The sequence below is a fragment of the Cibotium barometz genome, chromosome 30, assembly GCF_041138505.1.
Source record: "Cibotium barometz isolate CiBa-2024 chromosome 30, ASM4113850v1, whole genome shotgun sequence".
NCBI classification, from domain to species: domain Eukaryota; kingdom Viridiplantae; phylum Streptophyta; class Polypodiopsida; order Cyatheales; family Cibotiaceae; genus Cibotium; species Cibotium barometz.
This window is the reverse complement of record NC_141075.1, coordinates 971,611-993,370: the sequence shown is the minus strand read 5'-3', so window position 1 is coordinate 993,370 and position 21,760 is coordinate 971,611. Positions and strand designations below refer to the sequence as shown.

General features: G+C 40.5%; 1 protein-coding gene across 2 annotated transcripts; it reads right to left on the bottom strand.

Annotated features, from left to right (window-relative positions):
- Positions 1–863: 863 nt before the first annotated feature.
- On the bottom strand, positions 864–1,645 carry LOC147621064 (uncharacterized). Of its 2 annotated transcripts, none has more exons than XR_015269874.1 (2): positions 1,325–1,645; positions 864–1,220 (listed from the first exon to the last, which is right to left on the bottom strand). XR_015269874.1 is itself a non-coding variant. In XM_086824475.1 (2 exons), exons 1-2 carry the CDS (start codon positions 1,594–1,596, stop codon positions 1,111–1,113), a joined length of 402 nt encoding a protein of 133 aa, XP_086680601.1. In that variant the 5' UTR covers positions 1,597–1,645; the 3' UTR covers positions 864–1,110. The 2 variants fall into 2 exon arrangements, 1 of the variants encoding a protein (XP_086680601.1); XM_086824475.1 differs by having other exon boundaries at positions 864–1,240.
- Positions 1,646–21,760: the final 20,115 nt, after the last annotated feature.

The following is a 21,760-nucleotide window of genomic DNA, read 5'->3' as shown; positions in this document are numbered from 1 at the left end:
CCTATATAAGTCAATCTCAAAAATGATCATTACACATTCATTAACTTGTATATAATACTTAAGACGTGTTCTCTTCTCTAATCTTGCTTGCTTGTGCTCTCTATTGAATCTTGCAGGATTGATGGTGGATGGTTTGATTGTAGGTTTTTTTTTCTTTCTTTTATTAGCTTCTTCCCCCCATTCTACCATTTGTGAGAGAAGACCACTCCAAAGGACATCCTCTTCTTGAATTAGAGTGAGGAAGAGAAGTGATTTTTCATTCATGCATTTCATAATTTTGTTCTTAGCATTTGTAAATTCAAAGTGGAATAAACTAACCCAAAAACATAAGCCGCTTGTGCGTGAATTAGAGTGAGGAAGTTGTGATTTTTTGTTTATCCATTGCATAAATTTTGTTCATTTACATGGTGAAAATTGGTAGCTTGGAGCATGTAAAATCAACAAAAAAACAATAAACCACATGTAATCACTTTTATAGACACCATAAACTTGGATTAGAAATAATCCTTATAACCACCATCAAATCTTAAGAATCCCAAACACCTCAAAAAACCATGCCAAACCATCTCTCGGGTTGGGAGACGTAAGTCCATAGTCCCATGAAAAAGAAAAACCATGAGTCAACACACATAAGCTTAGAGGAGTACGTCAATGCTATGAGCAAAAAGTTACGAGCAAGATTCTTTCGAGCGAGAAAAAGAAGACCGACACCCAACTATAGTTCTCTTTGAAACTACAGGTGGTGACAAACGAGAGAGAGAGAGAGAGAGAGAGAGAGAGAGAGAGAGAGAGAGAGAGAGAGAGAGAGAGAGAGAGAGAGAGATTGTAAGATAGATTGAACATGTAGTCATGGCAATCCACCTAATTGTCACCATAAGATCTACCAAGCAATAAGACCTATGTATGTGTGTGTATGTATGTGTAGTGTGCATGCATATGTGTGTGTATATATGTGTGTGAGTCTTTTAATTCACTTTTATATGTGCGCACAAAAATGACCAAAATAGCATAATTAAAACATAATATTAAAATCACTTGTAGCAAAGATGTCCAAAACTTAAGGCAATACACGTAATTCATGGAAGGGAAAAAAAAACCCTATTATTGCAGTTATTCTGAAATAGCAATGTCATCTACAAAATAACATTTTGGTCTCTTCTTAGATTGCCGAGTAGTGTGATCATAACGAGTGTCTGCCTCCATCTCTCTTGCCATGCTCTCTGCATAAGAAGGCAAACAACTACAAAATGGTCAACAAACATTGAACCTTATCATCTGAATATTTCAAAATTCCATGGTGTTTTCAAAGCATAGAGATACTCACTAGTCCAGTGGAACATCTGTGATTGCCAAACTCTCCTCATCATCCCCAAGCAAATCTCCAAACCCACCACCCAAGTCAGCAGTTCCAGTGCTGACTTTATAGTAATTATCTACAAATGGCATCAAATGACTGGTACATATCTCATCATCTCTCTCAATCACCATGCACAATCGTGCACTGTGCATAGCAGCTCTCATAACAGAGCCAGTCCCACCTCCCATCTCAAGCACTGAGCCTAAATGTGGACATAAGGCCTCCATGAAGAACAACATCAGGGGGACACTCTTTTCAAGTGGGCCCCTCCAACCTCCACTCTTACCATCACGCTTAGCCCTTGCAAATGAAGGCAAGCAATGGACCAAGACCTCTTTGGAGAAGTCTAAGTCCAACGCTTGTCCTACCTACAAAAAAGAAAAAGAAGCAAACACAACTAAATTATCCATTCAAGGAATGCACAACACAATAGCACAAACCGCACAAACCTTACACTTTATAACTTACCTTTTGAGCATTCAAAAGGTTAACAACTGGTTTTTGGCCAGCCTTATGGAAGGCCACCACATGCAGCAATGTCATCTACATGTAAATACAATAATGAGAGAGAGTATTATTTTCAACAACTTGCAAGCTACTTAATAAACATCAATATAAATGTACATGGTAGCATTACCTTTGTAGACACTCCTAGTCTTGTTTCATAGCTGTAAGGCTCTGAAGAGTTTAAAGCCCAACGAAATCCGGCAACCATGCGTGTCCTAGTAGCAACTCGCTCCACAAGAGAAAGGTGAGTAGGACTAGTGATAACCAAAACCCAACCCAAGTCATCCATCACAGCATTGGCCACCACCAAAGAACTCTTTATATGATCCTCACTAATTTGATTCCAATAAGGAATCCCATCATCACAGCCTGCAACTGGAGTTCCTGAGAAAAGACAATCCAAGAAAACAAGCCAAAATAGAAAGCAAGTTTCAAAAAATGTTACAAATAAGAGGTGTGCCAAGAGAGAGGTTCCATTGGAAAAGGGGGCAGGTCTTTACAAACCTGTTGGCAAATCAATGACAGTGAAGTCAATGCTCCAACTACATGGCTTGCCTCCTCTGAATTTTTGTTGTAGGGAGTGACTCATGAAAAATTGTCTCATGACTTCAAAGCCCTCCTTGAAATTATGCTCTAGCAACTCTTTTCCCAACTGAATATAGTCATATGTCCATACATTCACTTGACTTCTCACACCAAGCCTCTCTTGCTCACGAAAAGCAGTCAATGAAACAAACCCTGATGGATTTGCACCACTTCTTGGAACTGCATGATCAAGCACTATATGATCCAGAAAACCAAAAAATGCATCCATTTAAAGAGTACACATTTGTAACATTATATGCAATCCTACATCAATATAGTAAACTTACCTTGACTCTCATTCACAGGCTTATTTGGTGGTCGTCCCCCCTTATTTGAGGCTTGAATTTGTTCCTGTAGGTCCTTTTCCTTCAAGGCTCGCAATTCTTCATCGATCCTTTTCTTCTCCTCCTCATTAACAGAACCTGAAGAACCAGAGTCAGACATGCACTCCCCCTTCAAATGCCGCAAGTATATCTCTTTGTCCTCTTCCAAACATTCCCCCCTCTTCATGTCCAGCCACCAAGGGCACTTCTTCCTCTCCCACTCAGTTATCATCAAAGCCCCACCTGTCTGGTTGTTTTCTCTAAAGATAGAACATGAGTACATGCTGAATGTAGAATCCACTGTCCATGCCTTACAAACATGAGGCAAGAAAGGCATTTTCTTCGTAGAGATAAGCATCAGCAAATATCTAAACCCAAGCAAAAAAACAAACTTTTAGAAAAGCATAATATTACAATATTTCTAAACAGCAATACCACTAAACTTGATATCTTATTTCTCACCTGTAGACCAAACGTCTAGAAGCATTTTTTAAGTCAACATGTTTTGCTGCTGGCGTTGCCACATTCATCTCTCTCTCAAATGAATAAAACAATACAGCTCGATACCTCCCAACAATGTCCATGAAGTATGTTTCCAAACTTGGCTCTTGAGGCAATGTCAGTTTCTCCTTGCCGATATTAGAATCCACCACCTGTTTTACCAATCTGGCTGCATCCTCTAGCAATTGGTCCATCCACACCTCCTTGGCCAACCATGAAATGTATTGATGGTCTCCAAGAGGCATCCCATAAGATTGCTTTACATTGTCATCTTGTCCTAGAAGCTTTAGCATTGAGCATTTAAGAATTGGAGAACATGCTGCTGAGGATAGTGCATATAATTTCTCCAAACTAATTTTATATTGGGGCTCTTCAAAGGGAAGCTTCCACAATATCTCAAACCATTCTTTGCCATTTGATGGATTAACCACCGAAAGCATCTAAGACATAAAAGCAATATCCTTTTACACAAAAGCTTAAATAGCCAGTCATTCCTTTAAAACTCAAAAGAAAGGTATCCAAAAATACATGAAAGTGAATATCAACAAACCCTTATCATTTTTCTATTGTAAGTCTTGATAACATTCTTCTTTGCCTTTGTCACCTCCACATCTCTATCCTCTTTGGAAAGTCCTAGATTGATCTTCTTGCATGCTACCTCAAATGCTGTGTCCCATTTTCCCTGCAATAAAAAATGAAAAACCCAAAAAACAACAAAAAGTAAAAAAAAAAAAGAATCATAGAATGAATTGAAACCACTTTCTCAAAAGAAAACCTACCGCAAAAACCATGCGGCCTAGTATTGACTGGGTCAAGGGATACCACACCCTTTTTCCCATGCTTGCCTCTCTTGCTCTCACGGAGGCAATGTGATTCTTTTCCGCTTCAGTGAAACTCTCCATGAGAGGTGTCTCATCCAATGCACAAAGGGTACTTGTGTGATAGAGATAATCCTTCAGATTTGTAATAACAATGGCCTCTTCATGCATCCTAAATAAAGATTGACAATAGTCAATACTAACAAATCCTAGTGCAAAAATACAAATTGAAAAGAAATTCATTCATTATATAGAGAGATATGGGAGAGAATCTTACAAGTTAATTCTCTGTAGAGTAGCCACAAGAACCTGCTCATCTTTTTCATTTGGTACAATGAACTCAGCTTGAACTCTGATATGCTTTCCCTTGTTATTTGCAAAACTCTCATTGATACACTCCATCCAAGCTGCAGTCCTGTGATTACCCTCCCATACAAAAAACATTTTCCCCCTCAACATAGACCACTCTTCCTTAGATTCAAGCTCCTCCTCAAACTCAGCATTGATAGCCTGCCAATGCCTATCCCAAGTACTTGTTATTGTTTCATCAACATCCAAGGTAGACCCATCAGGCAAATTAGTTGACAGAATCAAGCTACCCTTCATTGCCATATAGCCCTCTTTTTCCAAAACTGACTTTAATCTGGACAAATCACGTCTAAGCTCTCTAACCCTTTCATTTATCCTGCACCTGCAAAGGGGAATCCTAGGTGCTAGAATTCCAGGATTAAGAGCCAACCTAGACAAAAAGTCAGAACCATCTGCCTTAGAGATTGCTTGAGGAATCAGCTCGTCAGGTGTATCATCCTTATCTTTTGAATCATCTTGTGTAGCTGCAACATGAACTAGTTCTTTACTAGGAGCCAGATTTGTGTCTTCAACCATTTGTTCATCCTCTTGTTTATCTTCAAGATGCTCCATGCTCTCAGTAGGCTCCATGGTTGATTTCTTGGTACTAGCATTAGATGCTGCAAGAGTTTTTCTCTTTCTAGTCTTCACTGCCTGCAAGAATATATATATATATATGATAGAGAGAAAATATTGGGTTTTTCAATTACATGCCATTTAAAGAAGCCAAAAGTCTCTTTGCAAAAACACATACACCCATGCCTGTTATAAAAGAAAGCCACAAGGGCAATAACTTTGCAATGACCACAAGGGCTGTAACAATCTACATCCAAAAAGCTCTAGGATAGGCAGAGCATAAGCACACAAAGGGACACTTTCGCCATAGCAATCTACATCTCTACATGACTACATGCAATGTTGTTTCTTGATTGGAGCAGCCTTTATGGTTTTTGGCCAGCCTTATGGAAGGCCACCACATGCAGTAATGTTTCTTGTTTGGAGCTATATCTTTTGGAGAAAGTGTGCAACGTTGCTCCCTCCTGCTAGTTTCGCCAGCGAACTATGTCTTCCACACCTCTTCTTTGTCTCCACACTAGCAATGCACATCAATAAGATGTTGTCAACCTCATCCACGAAATCCCCTGCTCCTTGAGCTACTTGGGGGAGGACAAGCTTGTGCCAGGGGACATTGTGGAGCAGGTTCATGTGGGCAGTGTGACCCTGACTGCTCCCTTTACAGGGGGGAAAGCAGGGCTCCAACTCGAGCTCCGCCGGCTTTACAAGGTTGGGGACACCCATGCCCAGGTGAAGGTCAGACGGCTCAACAACAAGCATGTCAAGATGCAGGTCTCCATTGTCCCCCACGACTCTGGCATGATGAGAAAGCAGTATGCTCTCAGAGCAAGCAATGATGCCAATCACGTGGTCACCTTCATTGACTCCACTGAGGCTGAGAGTCTCTTGATCCAAGGTAAGCATGTTTTCTCCCCTCCAAAAGAGCGTTTTAGGGTAAGCATGCATAATTATATACATTCATACCTAGTGCATGCATTCAAATATGCACATACATGAGGCTAAGGGTCGCTTGATCCAATTGTTTCAGGTGTAGGCATACATAACTACACAAGTGCATTAATACATACACAATACATAAGGCTGAGAGTCTCATGTATGTACATACACATACGTACAAGCATATGGAGGGACTGCAAACTGAACCACACACTGATTGAGTAGGAAGAAGATTGATGCAATGTTGTTCCCTCCTGCTAGTTTCGCCAGCGAACTATGCAGGAGGAGCATTGGAAGTTCTCTCAAGCCACATTATCCGCAAGCTGTTAACATCATGCGCATGCAACAGCTCCTCGCAAGCAACATCATCCCTCCTGCTAGTTTCGCCAGCGAACTATGCAGGAGGGACCATTTAAGAGTGAACATTCAAGAGGAAAAATGCACCTCTTTTCTTTTTGGAGCCATTCTTGGCGTAGGTCGTGGATGCTCCTGCGTGGCTCGTGGATGCTCGTGCAGTCATACGATACTATGGGTTTCCCAACAAAATTCCGTGCAGACGTTTTTGCATTCCCAATAGAATTGCTCCACTACGATAGCATCCTGAGCAACTACACAGGAAAAGGACATCATAACTACATAAGTGTAGCTGTTGTTGCTCAAACGGTGAAGTATGAAGTATGAAGGCTGAGAGAGAGAGAAGGAGCGCCAGGGCCCAGGGGTGAGGGGAAGAGAGAGATAAGCCGCCGCCGTAGGCGGCGCCGCATTGAAGACTAGTATATATTTATATATATATGTTTTTTTTAATAAACTAATATTAATGATATATTACTTTGAGGTGAAATTAATTCTAGCAATGACAACTAATATAAAAATCATTTAAGATGCCACTTTCCCTAACCATGGCATGATGCTGTAACCGGGCTTCGCTTTAAGATTTTGTGATCTCAAAAAAGGCGAGGTTTTCTAAATAAGTTTTTAAGATAACTATTTTCTATATCTTAATGTGAAGAAATCCTGAAGATTATAAATTTCAAGATTTCTTTGAGACGCTACCTCTTTGAAGTAATGCTCATCTCCTTCTTTGGTAATTAGTCTTCTTTACTGCTCTTTGCACAAAGGAAACTGCATATCTAGAGGACAAATTTGGAAGTAAGCAGGTGGAGCTAGCAACCACAAATGGTATCACCGAGGTTTCCAAACATTATCTCTCAATGACCTTTGGATTGAAGGAAGATTCACTCATTCTGCATCAGATGTTTGGTGACAAGAATGACGGTCTTTCATTTGAGATGCCAGCTATAAACAGAGGAGATCAGAATGTCTTTCAGCTGGACATTCAATTTGGGAGAACCTTTGTAGTTAGTGGAGAAAAAATGTTGTCTCGAAGCTGCACAGCTAAAGTTTTGGATGATGCTAAGGTTCAACAAGAGCCTGTTATCAACATTGGGGCCACAGATAAAATTAGTATTGTTGAAATTCTACAAAAATTGCCTGCTAAAAATTCGCTTAGAATCAAATTTGATTTAATGGGAGAGATCAGGCAGGTTGACGAGCTTCCTACAAGATATGATGGGAATATAATGTTTGAGTTGCCCTATGTTAGTGCTGCTAATAGAATGGTTGGATTGGAGAACAAGTTTGATGGCCATGTGTGGACAGATGAGACAACAAGCAATATTTCTTGTTTCATTGGGACAGTTAGGATAAGGAAATGTGGAGGGTATCTAGAGTGCACTAATGTGCTTTGTGCAGGATTGACAAGGTCAAGGGAGACCAATAAGCAGCATTGGATTGGACGTCTGGCAAAAGTTTGTCCTGCTAAACAAAGTGTGGAAACCTATGGCAGTTTGAAGTGCTCTTTTTGTTCAACACCTCCTACATGCCAAGCTGTATGCCCTTGCAAATTAGTGATGTGCCTCCCCTCTGAAAAAATAGGAAAGAAAGTGACACGTGCAGTTCTTCACATTGGCTCTCATATGCACCCTGTTAAAGCTGGAATCACAAGGATGGATGCTGAAGAGGTCAAGAACAGAGTGAAAGAGATGGTACAGCAAGATTTTTTGGGTAGACCAAAAGCTATGCAACATAAATTGGCTAGGGAAATCCTTCTTCAATCAGCCATCTTTGGAGACGTATCATCAGGAAAAAAGCTTTCTGATAATGATTTGACAAATATACTGGAGAAGCTTGCACCTGTCTTGGACAAAAGAAGACTTTCCCGCTGGAGAAAGGAGTCACAAATGGAGGTGGGACAAGCAATTGGAGAAATAGAGGCAATAATAAAGTTGAAGAATAGCTTGTGTTGGAATTAGGGTTGCAGGAATGCACACACAACTTCAAGAAGATGAGGAAGCTTGAGCACAACACAGTAGTGTATTATGAGTGCCAAAAATGAAAGATTACAAGCCCTAGAAGATAATGGGCGTATATACAATGCACGGGGGAAAAAACCTCCTAGTGAGGGAAAAAGTGCCCCGGCGGTCCTAAGTGTGTTCACACACATCACTACTATAATATGGTAACAAATCCCCCCTGGAGTGATGCGGTGAACAAGAGCTAGCACTCATGTATAGGGAAGTGTCTAGCTATGTGGACGAATCCACAAAAGGGAGTAAGCCCAAAGCTTTGCGAAAAGCTTCGAACTTCTCACGAGGCAGAGCCTTTGTGAAAAGGTCTGCAAGGTTATCCTGTGTTGGCACATAAGCCAAACTGATCTCTCCTGCAGAGAGTCTCTCCCTGACATAATGGTAGTGCACCTCAATGTGCTTCGTACGAGCATGGAACACTGGGTTCCGCGCAACTGCCAATGCGCTCTGACTGTCAGTGAAGATGGTGGTGGCAGATGGCTGCCCAACACCCAAATCAGCCATAAGGCGTCTGAGCCACACACACTCAACCGTAGCTGTGAAAGCTGCCCTGTACTCAGCTTCACAACTAGAAGTGGCCACAGTAGGCTGCTTCTTGCTCAACCATGATATGCATGAGCTTCCAAGCATGAAGCAAAAACCACTCGTGGACACGCGTGTGTCATAACAACCAGCCCAGTCAGAATCTGAAAAAACATGTAAATCTGGCGGCAATGATCCCCCCTTGGGATAAAACAACCCAAGATGCCGAGTACCACTCAAATAGCGAAAGATACGCTTCACTGCCTGCCAATGCTTAATGCCTGGGCTATGCATAAATCTGCTCACCTGTGAGACTGCAAACTGAATGTCTGGCCTCGTAATGCATACATAAATGAGGCAACCAACAGCTGTTTGATAGAGTGTGACATCAAAGTGATCTCCAGCATCATGAAGACTCAACTTCAAACCTGTCTCCATTGGAGTAGCAATAGGCTTGCAGTCTTCAAGGCCAAATCTCCGCAACAATGTTTCAATATACTTTGTCTGACACAAAGCAATACCTCCATCACACTGCTTAAATTGTATCCCCAAATAATGATGCAAATGCCCCAAATCTGACATCTCAAAAGAGGCATTCAAATCAGCCTTAAAATCAGCAATATGACTCTCATTTGGTCCTGTGAGCAGCATGTCATCGACATAGAGAGCAATGATTAGATGTACACCATCCACACGTTTAACATACAAAGTGCTTTCTGTTGGACTATTCTGAAACCCATGTGCAGTCAAATATGCATGTATTTTTTCATACCAAGCTCGTGGAGCTTGCTTTAAACCATATAAAGCCTTTTTTAACCTGCACACTTTGTTTTCCTGCCCTCTTTGAACAAAACCACGAGGCTGCGATACATACACCTCCTCATGCAAATCTCCATTTAAGAACGCAGTCTTTATGTCCAGCTGATGTACATTCCAACCATTATGAGCTGCTAATGCACAGATGCTACGAACAGTGGTCATACGACATGTGGGAGCAAAAGTCTCATCAAAATCAATGCCCTTCTCTTGAGCATAACCTTTTGCAACAAGCCTAGCCTTATGGCGATCCACTGTGCCATCAGGCTTACGCTTCAATTTGTATACCCACTTAGTGCCAATGGCCTTCTTGCCAGGGGGCAAGTCACATAAAGACCATGTACTATTCTTCATAATAGCATCGTATTCTGCTTGCATAGCAGACATCCAATTTTCTGAACTTTGTGCCTCATCAAATGAAACAGGCTCACTTTCATCGCACATACTAGAAATAGCCAATGCATAACAATCTGACGCATAAGAGGCACCATGAGAGCCAGAACGAGTGCGACTAGACAAAGGGGCATCCAACTTGCTGTCACGCAAAGTCTGCACCAGCCATCTAGGCATGTTCCTAGAGCCCTCAATCTCTTGTCTCTCATCCTCAAGTGCATCATGCACATCTGCATCAGATATAGGCTGATCTGTGCCATCATTTAAAACCTGCATAGGCTGAAAAACTGCCTCATGAGGTATTGCACTTGACTGTGCACCACTGAAAAGAGGCAACAATGTATCATAGACATCACGTGAGCTGATATCTGTCTCCTTAGTACATGAAACCAAGGGCTGAACTGCATCTTCCACAAATACAACATCACGGCTAACCAAAATGCGCTTTGTCTGTGGATGATACAAACGATAGCCTTTGCTCTCAGCACTATATCCAACAAAAATACATTTGACAGCTTTGTCATCCAATTTTCTGCGATGTTGCACAGGCACTAATGCATATGCCAGGCAACCAAAAACACGTAAATGGCCAACAGATGGCTTGCGGCTATGCCAAGCCTCATATGGAGTGACAACCTGTAATGCTTTGGTGGGACACCTGTTTAGTACATAAGTGGCACACATGACAGCCTCAAGCCAAAAACCATGTGGTAGACTTTGACTCTTAACCATACATCTTGCCATTTCCATGAGAGACCTGTTTTTTCTCTCAGCCACACCATTTTGCTGTGGTGTATACGGCACTGTACATTGGTGTTTTATCCCACGCTCAGCCAGAAATGCATTAAATTCTGAAGACATATACTCCCCCCCTCGATCAGAACGGAGGGTGCCCATCTTACTTTCTGACACATTTTCAGCCATAACCAAAAACTGTTTGAAGCACAAAAACACTTCGGACTTTGCCTTCAAAGGATATACCCATGCATGCCTGGTAAAATCATCAATGAAAGTCACGAAGTAAAGGTAGTTTCCAAATGATGGAGTTTGCATGGGACCACAAACATCACTGTGAACAAGCTGCAATCTGCGTTCAGCTCTCACTGATCCATCTTTGGGAAAGGAAGCACGCTGCATTTTACCCAATATGCAGCCCTCACAAACATGCTTGACAGGTGCCTCAAGCTTAGGCAAAGAAGACACCATTTCAGATTTCTGCAGGCGCAGCAAACTTGCAAAATTCAGATGACCAAAACGTGCATGCCACAATTTTGCATTTGAAATAGCCTGCGTATCCATAATAGCACATGCTGAATCCTCTACACATTTGCCATCCATATTGAGCTTATACAGCCCTCGACATAGTGAACCAGATGCTACAATGATGTCACCACAAGAGAGATCATGAACAGTACATCTGTTATCCACAAATTTTACAACCAAACCTGTTTTGGCAAATGCGGAGACTGACAGCAGATTCTTTTTGATCCCTGGCACATACAATGCATCAAAAAGTGTAAAGGTGTTGCCATTTGCAACATTCAGCACAATCTGTCCAACTCCTTCAACGGGATAAGAGGAGTTATTGGCACAAGTGACAGTATTCCCTGTGGGAGCAGACTCAAGGAAAGTGAATAAACTGCGCTGCGAGGTGATATGCTTAGTGGCACCACTGTCAAAGTACCATACATCTGAATCTACTGCAGACATACATGTGTCATGCAAAGATGGGTCATAACTGCACTGCACATTGAATGCCCATTTTGTATCTAGCACAACATTAGCAGATTCATTGTTAGAAGGAGAGGCATCTGCAACAGCCATACCAGCCTCTTTCTTCTTAGCCTCTTTCGCAGCCAGCTTAGGACACGCTTTGATGACATGATCATTTCCCTTACAGTACTTGCAAAATGTCTTCTGTTTGTCACCCTTCTTCTCATCTTTGTCTTCCTTCTCTGGTTGCGCAGCATTTGCAGATTTCTGCTTACTAGAGGAAAAGCCAGCTTTACCTTTCCCGCTTCTCTGACTAGCAACGAAAGCTTGATCTGCGACACGCATAATATTCCTGTTTTGCCTTGACTGGTCTTCTTGCAGCAAAATAGAAACTAACTCCTCAAATGATAAGGCATTGGGATTGCCTTTCATCATCAAGCGAAGAGTGGAAGCAAAACCCTGATAAGAATCTGGTAGACCATTCAAAACAGTCTGCACAAGTGAACTGTCTGACAGGATTTCATCTGCAGAAATGAGCTGCTCTTTGAAATCCTTGATCTTTGTCAAAAAGCTATCCATAGAATCACCTTCGTTCATATGCTCACTCTCCAACTGTTTTCGGAGGTAAGCAACACGAGCCTCATTTCTTGCCTGATACAATGTGGCAAGTACATCCCAAGCATCCTTAGAAGTCCTGCAGGAGCGAATATGTGGGATAATGGTACGTTTGACAGACAGCGCAATCAAGGCATGAGCCTGCGCATCTCTACCATCCCAACGAATCTGCTCTGCTGAAAGTGGTGGTTCTCGAACAGCTGCTACAGCACTTGTGCCTGCACCATCATCAACAGTACCTGTTTCTGATGTATTTGCAGCATTCCCAGCCACAATAGGACGTGCATCAATACCCTGCACAATGTTCCATAACCCCTTTGCTACCAATACATGTCGCATCATATATGCCCACAATGGATAGTTGGTGCCATCCAACTTATCCTCAGCAGCCAACATGCGGAATACATCATTGTTGTCAGCCATGGCCAATGACTGTACTACTAGATGTAAATGCTGTCTGTAAGAGGTAAACCTGTATAAAATCGACCTGTGCTATGTAGCACAGCCCAAAACAGACGAATGGGCACCTGTCCTGCAGATTTTAATCTTGACAGAAAATCTGCACAGTAGGACGATTTTGCCTGCGCAGTACTTGGAATGCAAAAACGGAGGGCGAAATGACTTCAGATCAAAATTCTGTAGACGCTCGTGAAACCTCGTCGCAATCGGAGGAGATGAAGCGGCAGGTGCCGGTGATGCTGCCCGGGAGGAGGAAGCCTGCTCTGATACCAATTGTTGGAATTAGGGTTGCAGGAATGCACACACAACTTCAAGAAGATGAGGAAGCTTGAGCACAACACAGTAGTGTATTATGAGTGCCAAAAATGAAAGATTACAAGCCCTAGAAGATAATGGGCGTATATACAATGCACGGGGGAAAAAACCTCCTAGTGAGGGAAAAAGTGCCCCGGCGGTCCTAAGTGTGTTCACACACATCACTACTATAATATGGTAACAGCTTGCTGTATGACTACTTCCAAAGTGTTGTTTTTCCTGGGCAGTTAGAATTTTCCTCTTTCAATAGGTGTCATGTCTTCAAGATGTCTACACAAGGTCCAGGGAGTGGGGTTGATTTAGTTAACAAGATGAGACCTGGTGGTGAGCTTGAAAGCTGCTGGATTTGTTTTGACTTTGTGAAAAGAATCAAAGATTGGACAACCATGGCTAGTCATGTTTATAACCCTTTTGTGCAAGAGATGCAGACAATAGCAATTGGAGACTTCAAAGTTGAGGACACAGATGCTCAAATATTATTTTGGGAGTTACTAAATCGGGTGATGGAACGAGAAGGTTATAAGAAGGCTCAATTCAAGGGATTCATGGCAGATGAAGCACAATCAAACTGGCGAGCTGTGAGAGCAGTTTTCAATGGTGGGCCAGATAATGTAATGATAGGTATGGAGCGTTCTTGTTCTTTCCATTGGGAGCAGAGCTTGAATCAACATGCTAAGAAATGTATACCACCACATAGCCAAGAAGAGTTTAAATTAAGATGTCGACGTTGGAAGAATTCTCCTTCTGAAGAGGCAGCTGAAATTGAGCTTGATGAGTTGAGAGCATGGTTGAGGAAGGGCCATGCTGACAAGACAAAGATCTCTATGCTAGAGACATGGATTGTGTGGTGGCATGCCAGAGTTGCCCATTGGGGAGAGTACATGATGCATGTAAATTTTCTATTATCTTCTCTAGTTTTCATAATTGTATATGTTTCCCGCTTTTTGAGAGAAAATTTACAAATGCATTTTTGTTGTAGGCAATTGAAGGTAAGGACACTTACCTTATACCACAAACCAATCTTGCAGAATCAGTTCATGGAAGCTGGCTTGCTTCACATGATGGTGTGAAGTATGTTTCCCTATATACTGCCTCCTATAATGACCTGATGGCAACTTTGCTTCAGAGTGCAAGGTATGACTCTTTCTTGAGAGGTACTCATAGGGGTACAGGTCCAGGGATTGAAAAGATTAAGAAAAGATATGCCTCGGCCAGTCCCAGTTTGCCGACAACAAAAACTGTCATTGAATTGACTAATGATGCAGCCACTGAGCTACATGCAACAAAGAAAAGGGCTTCAACAGATGATGGAGTACGCACAGTGAGAAGAAAACGTAGAGTGGGATCACGTGACACCTATTCAACCCAATGATTCTCATCGCCCTGAGTATGAGTATGTGACACAAAATGTAAGGCGCCGGCTTCAAAGAGATCAATTTCCTTCTGTGGAAAGTACATACACTGAGGTCAAAATTCACCAAACAAAATGGGCAATTAGGAGGACAAACCCAGGAAGTGAAGTAAGGTGTCAGGGTTACCTTCGTGAAAAGGGACACAAGTGTAACGCTCTGATTAATAAAAAGGGTCGAGGTGGCTTGATGGGTGTTCCTGCACCATGCTTTGAGGGACTTGTTTCCTTGCCATCTTGTGTGAAGAAGCAATATGTTTGGTTCTGTGGAGATAATGTTGACCATACATGGGAGATGTCGGACCTTATTACTGAGAAACCAATCAATCGTCCACAAGAATGGCCTGTTGCAGAAGGGACTTGTTTAAACAGCATAGAAGTGCAAGCTCTATGGGATGCAGGGTTTGATCTACAGCACATTGGACCATCCCGTGGAAGGCCAGCACAAGAAGGCACATCACATGATGCTAATTTAGACATACGACCCACGGAATGTGCAGGTAAACCTATAGTCATTTCAAGGACGGTCACAAAAGAAATGGAGGACAGAATCAAGAGGGCTATGGATTTGGTTTGCACCATTCATCATAGACAGGTGGTTGTGGACAAGGAGCATGTGGATTACACAATTTCAACTCCAGGTAGCCAGGAAAATGGGGAGACATATAAGGTCACTATATCAACTTTTCCTACCTGCACATGCCAGGACTTCAAAAGACGAGTTGACCAAGGGAAAAAGTATATGCCTTGCAAACACCTTTACAACATCTACATAAAGGAGTTAGGGCTAGATGTTAGCAAACAAAAGTTTGTTCACCAAGCAGCATTGACAAAGAGAGAGCTCCACTATATGTTTCATGTGTTGAATTGATAGATGTGGACTACTTAGTTGTTTTTTCAGCACATTAGTTAGGCAACTACTCTGTTTTTTGGGACCGATATGGTATCTATGATAGGTTTCAAACTTATGTATTTAGAAAAAATTGGTCTACTTTTTGGGCTTTGTTAGCTATCATATTTATATGCTGAGTTTTGTAAAACGGTATCATATTTGTAAAAGATGTTCACATGCTTAGGACATGCTTAGGTGTTTGGATAAAATTGGTCTACCTTTTGGGCTTTGTATCCTGTTTTGTTTGTATGTTGGGTTTTGTTAAACAATACCATATTAAACACAATGATGTTCTCTTTGTTTCCTGTTTTGTTTGTATGTTGCGTTTTCATGGATAAGTGCCATCAAAAAACAAAAACTCCAATGAGTATTCCTTAAACACAATTACGTTTTCAAAAGAATTATGTTTTCAAATGATGCTCAAATGCTTTATGTAAATCCAAAACAGATAACTAATTCTACTGCCTTGCCCATCTGGGTTGATCAACACAATTAGTTTCTTAGCGAAACCATGGCTAAGTGCCATCAAAAAAACTAAAACTCCAATGAGTATTCCTTGAGATATTTTGCCTTCGCTCAGACGCTCAGAGGTTTTTGCTCGGAAAATGGGCATCCCGAGCTTAGAGATGTGAGCTGCCATGAGTCAACACATGAGCTTAGAGACATGAGTTGTAAGCCTAGAGACATCCACTATGAGTCTAGAGGCATATAAGACATGAGTCATGAGCCAAGTCTAGAGTTGTGAGTCATGACTCTAGAGACGTAAGGTGCGAGTTAACAAACGCGAGTCTAGTGAACCTAATAGTATACCAGGCAATTCAAATAGTATGGTACTAATGTGATTATAGGAAACCTAATATTATAACAATAAAAAAAAAGTGTTTGGTAAAGCAGCTCTTGAAGACCTATAAAGACACACCTACCTTCTCATACGAATTAGATCATTACACATTCATTCCCTTATATATAATACTTAAGACGTGTTCTCTTCTCTAATCTTGCTTGCTTGTGCTCTCTATTGAATCTTGCATGATTGATGGATGCTTGCTAGATAGGTTTGATTGTAGGTTTTTTTTTCTTTCTTTTATTAGCTTCTTCCCCCCATTCTACCATTTGTGAGAGAAGACCACTCCAAAAGACATCCTCTTCTTGAATTAGAGTGAGCAAGAGAAGTGATTTTTCGTTCATGCATTTCATAATTTTGTTCTTAGCATTTGTAAATTCAAAGTGGAATAAACTAACCCAAAAAACTAAGCCGCTTGTGCGTGAATTAGAGTGAGGAAGTTGTGATTTTTTGTTCATCCATTGCATAAATTTTGTTCATATACATGGTGAAATTGGTAGCTTAGAGCATGTAAAATCAACAAAAAAACAATAAACCACATGTAATCACTTTTATAGACACCATAAACTTGGATTAGAAATAATCCTTATAACCACCATCAAATCTTAAAAATCTCAAACACATCAAAAAACCATGCCAAACCATCTCTCAGGTTGGGAGACGTAAGTCCATAGTCCCATGAAAAAGAAAAACCATGAGTCAACACACATAAGCTTAGAGATGTGAGCTGGCATGAGTCAACAGGTGAGCTTAGAGACAGGAGTTGTATGCCTAGAGACATCCACTATGAGTCTAGAGGCATATAAGACATGAGTCATGAGCCAAGTCTAGAGTTGCGAGTGGTGAGTCTAGAGACGTAAGTCAATAGACATGAGTCTGAAGGTGCAAGTTAACAAACGCAAGTTTGGTCAACCTAATAGTATACCAGGCAATTCAAACAGTATGGTACTAATGTGATTCTAGGAAACCTAATATTATAACAATCAATTAAAAGTGTTTGGTAAAGTAGCTCTTGAAGACCTATAAAGACACACCTACCTTCTCATACGAATTACACAAAAAATTCTTGTCCTTTATAATTATTGGGGTGTAAGTATAATAATTACCCACTAATTATTGATGTGTTAAGTATAATAAAGAAAAAACTTATAATTGTTGTTGGGATGTTAAGTATAATAATTACCCACTAATATTTTCTCACCAAACCCATCATAGTCCTATTTTATAAAAATATATATGTGAGCCTAGGTTATACAAAAAAATGCGTGAGCCTAGATCATACAAAAGAAATGTGTGAGCCTATAGACATGAGTCTATAGATGATAGATGTGAGCCTAGATCATTAGAAAATAATGTGTAAGCCTATAGATATGAGTCTATAGGTATACATGAGCCTAAACCCGTGAGTCTAGAAGCATGAGCCTAGAGGCTTGAGCCCACTAGTAAGTGCGATGAGAGGCCAACTCATTAGATGTGTGTGAGCTTGTTTCTTCAAAAACTGTGTGAGCACAAAAACATGAGTCTAGAGTGCGAGTCTAGAAGCATAGGTCATCCAGAGACATGAGTCTAGAGATATGTGTGTGTCCAAAGGCGTAAGTCCCATAGAAATAAGCCTCATGATCTCGACTCCCCAAGAAAAGTGATATCTAGTAAATGCCAAGAAAAGCAATATAGAGCGTCAAAGAAAGCAAATTTGTTGGAAAAATCTAAGTGCACACACAAGACACACACCTTCTATGCATTTCACAAGAACATCATCTCCATTTTTCACTAAGAGTATCAATTCTTTTTCCCACATTGTGCATCTCCTAGGAAGCTTGGACACATACACGTGCAACTAACCTCATCAATGGAAACCCTCTAAGTACATATATAGATGGGGGGACCATGGTAGGTGTGGGAGCCAACCTTATCTCCTGTATAACAATTGGCCATGTAAGTACCTCCAAAGCGCTTTAAAGAATATAACCTCACCCTCGACTCTAATTTAACTTAAACACAACCTCACCCTAGTCCACATATTAGCCATATATAAATCCAATCTCTAAGCATCAAGCTATGAGATCTTGGATTAATATCATGTTGTGCATGGTCTAGAGATAATCTAGATACCCATGAAACATTATTAAATGGTAGTCTTGGCAATAATTTTGCCAATCAAAAGGTGCACCTAATTTAAAGGGCTCACCAAGCCCCTTCCACAACAATAGAAGGAGGCCTTTCATGAAGATGCATGCATAACTTCTACTTCTATATCCTATCGTAGTGCATGGTTTGAGCACCATCTACCCATGCAAAATCATTCATAATAGTGGTCATGGGGTGATAACCCCATTGATCAAAAGGCATGGGTTGCTTCTACCAAAATCATTCATGATAGTGGTCGTGGGGTGATGGCTCCATTAATCAAAAGGCATGGGTTTCTTCTACCTACCACGTGATTTTGAAGGGACCAAGCCACCTCCACAATAGGAGGCCTACATGAAAGAAATCTACTTCACATCTACCTCTTTATGCCACCTTGACTACCCCAAGGCTACCCAAAGATTATCATCAATTTGCTATATATCTAGGTCACATATCAGTTTAGAGTCTACCACTTATCCTGGCATGCCAATTTCACGTTATATCTTGGACCATCTACACCTCTTCAACTTGCGAGCTAGCTTCACCACTAACCTTAGTGATGTGGTCACCTTTAGGAAGGGAGGGAGGGGGACATAGTTTCACCCACCTGTCACACCACAAGGAGCTTTGCCATCTTATTTGCTCGAGTTAGCACATGTCATACCATATAAGGAGCTTTGCAGTCTTATTTTTTTGAGTGATCTTTGCCAGCTTATTTGCTTGAGTGAGCACCTGTTTTTATAAGATAGCACTTAAGAATATAAAGCAGCCTTACCATGAGCTTAATGTCAAATTAGGGGAAGTCTAAGGTGACCTTACGACGATGAGCTTAATGCCAAATAGGGCAGCAGGTCTAAGAAATTTGTGTACATACTTACTTAGGACTCATAAAATAGTGGTTGTACCATTTTTAATTTTTAACTAGCCTATATAACTCAATTTGCATAATTAGCATTACACGTTCATTCCCTTCCAACCATAGAATACTTAAGTTTTAACTTCCCTATATAAGTCAGTTTCAATAGTGATGATTACACATTCATTCCCTTGTATATAATACTTTAGACGTATTCTCTTCTCTAATCTTGCTTGCTTGTGCTCTCGATTGAATCTTGCATGATTGATGGATGCTTGCTAGGTTTGATTGTAGGTTTTTTTTTCTTTCTTTTATTAGCTTCTTCCCCCCATTCTACCATTTGTGAGAGAAGACCACTGCAAAAGACATCCTCTTCTTGAATTAGAGTGAGGAAGAGAAGTGATTTTTCGTTCATGCATTTCATAATTTTGTTCTTAGCATTTGTAAATTCAAAGTGGAATAAACTAACCCAAAAAAATAAGCCGCTTGTGCGTGAATTAGAGTGAGGAAGTTGTGATTTTTTGTTCATCCACTGCATAAATTTTGTTCATTTACATGGTGAAATTGGTAGCTTAGAGCATGTAAAATCAACAAAAAAAAACAATAAACCACGTGTAATCACTTTTATAGACACCATAAACTTGGATTAGAAATAATCCTTATAACCACCATCAAATCTTAAAAATCTCAAACACATCAAAAAACCATGCCAAACCATCTCTCAGGTTGGGAGACGTAAGTCCATAGTCCCATGAAAAAGAAAAACCATGAGTCAACACACATAAGCTTAGAGATGTGAGCCGCCATGAGTCAACAGGTGAGCTTAGAGACATGAGTTGTATGCCTAGAGACATCCACTATGAGTCCAGAGGCATATAAGACATGAGTCATGAGCCAAGTCTAGAGTTGTGAGTGGTGAGTCTAGAGACGTAAGTCAATAGACATGAGTCTGAAGGTGCGAGCTAACAAACGTGAGTCTGGTCAACCTAATAGTATACCAGGCAATTCAAACAGTATGGTACTAATGTGATTCTAGGAAACCTAATATTATAACAATCAATTAAAAGTGTTTGGTAAAGCAGCTCTTGAAGACCTATAAAGACACACCTACCTTCTCATACGAATTACACAAAAAATTCTTGTCCTTTATAATTATTGGGGTGTAAGTATAATAATTACCCACTAATTATTGATGTGTTAAGTATAATAAAGAAAAATCTTGTAATTGTTGTTGGGATGTTAAGTATAATAATTACCCACTAATATTTTCTCACCAAACCCATCATAGTCCTATTTCATAGAAATATATATGTGAGCCTAGGTTATACAAAAAAATGCGTGAGCCTAGATCATACAAAAGAAATGTGTGAGCCTATAGACATGAGTCTATAGATAATAGATGTGAGCCTAGATCATTAGAAAATAATGTGTAAGCCTATAGATATGAGTCTATAGGTATACATGAGCCTAAACGCGTGAGTCTACAAGCATGAGCCTAAAGGCTTGAGCCCACAAGTAAGTGCGATGAGAGGCCAACTCATTAGATGTCTCTGAGCTTGTTTCTTCAAAAATTGTGTGAGCACAGAAACATGAGTCTAGAGCGCGAGTCTAGAGGCATAGGTCGTCCAGAGACATGAGTCTAGAGATATGTGTGTGCCCCTAGTCGTGAGTCCCATAGAAATAAGCCTCATGATCTTGACTCCCCAAGAAAAGCGATATCTAGTAAATGCCAAGAAAAGCAATACAGAGCGTCAAAGAAAGCAAATTTGTTGGAAAAATCTGAGTGCACACACAAGACACACACCTTCTATCCATTTCCCAATTGTGATAATTGTGATGGGACGCCTTGTAGGATGATTTTACAATCACAAAATTGGTTGTTGTGGCTTATTAGTTTACAAGGATAACCACTTCTTTTATTGAGAAATATGGACCCTTCATTTACAAAACGGTTTCATAATCATGGCCTCATTTCATGAACTTCAAGAGTTAGAAAACTTGTTTAGTCAGAAATGAGGATATCCATTTCTTTTCTTAAGCAATATGACCCCTTTATTCACAAAAGGGGTCCATACGCTTGGATTGTTTTCATAAACTTTGACACAAAAAAACTACATTACGATCCAATTTGCTCAAATGCTCAGATGGTTTTGCTCAAAAATTAGAAATCCCCTTGATTGCCCTTGATTTAATGTAATTTCTAGGAAAATTGTGCTGATAAAATTTTGATAATCATCATTTTGCATTTAACCCTTGGTTAATGCCTGTAAATCTCACTCAAATTCAAGATTATTCATAGCCAAAGTTGCATTTGGAATGTGCATAAGAATGAATGCTATACGCATTATGTATTGGGCACATTGCATTAGTGTAAAAATGGGAACAGGCACTGTCCTTGTCCAGACCCGCATAAATTTGGGTTTGCATTGCATAATGATACAAGATAAACATCAAAAACCCAAAGGAACTGTCAGCAAATCATT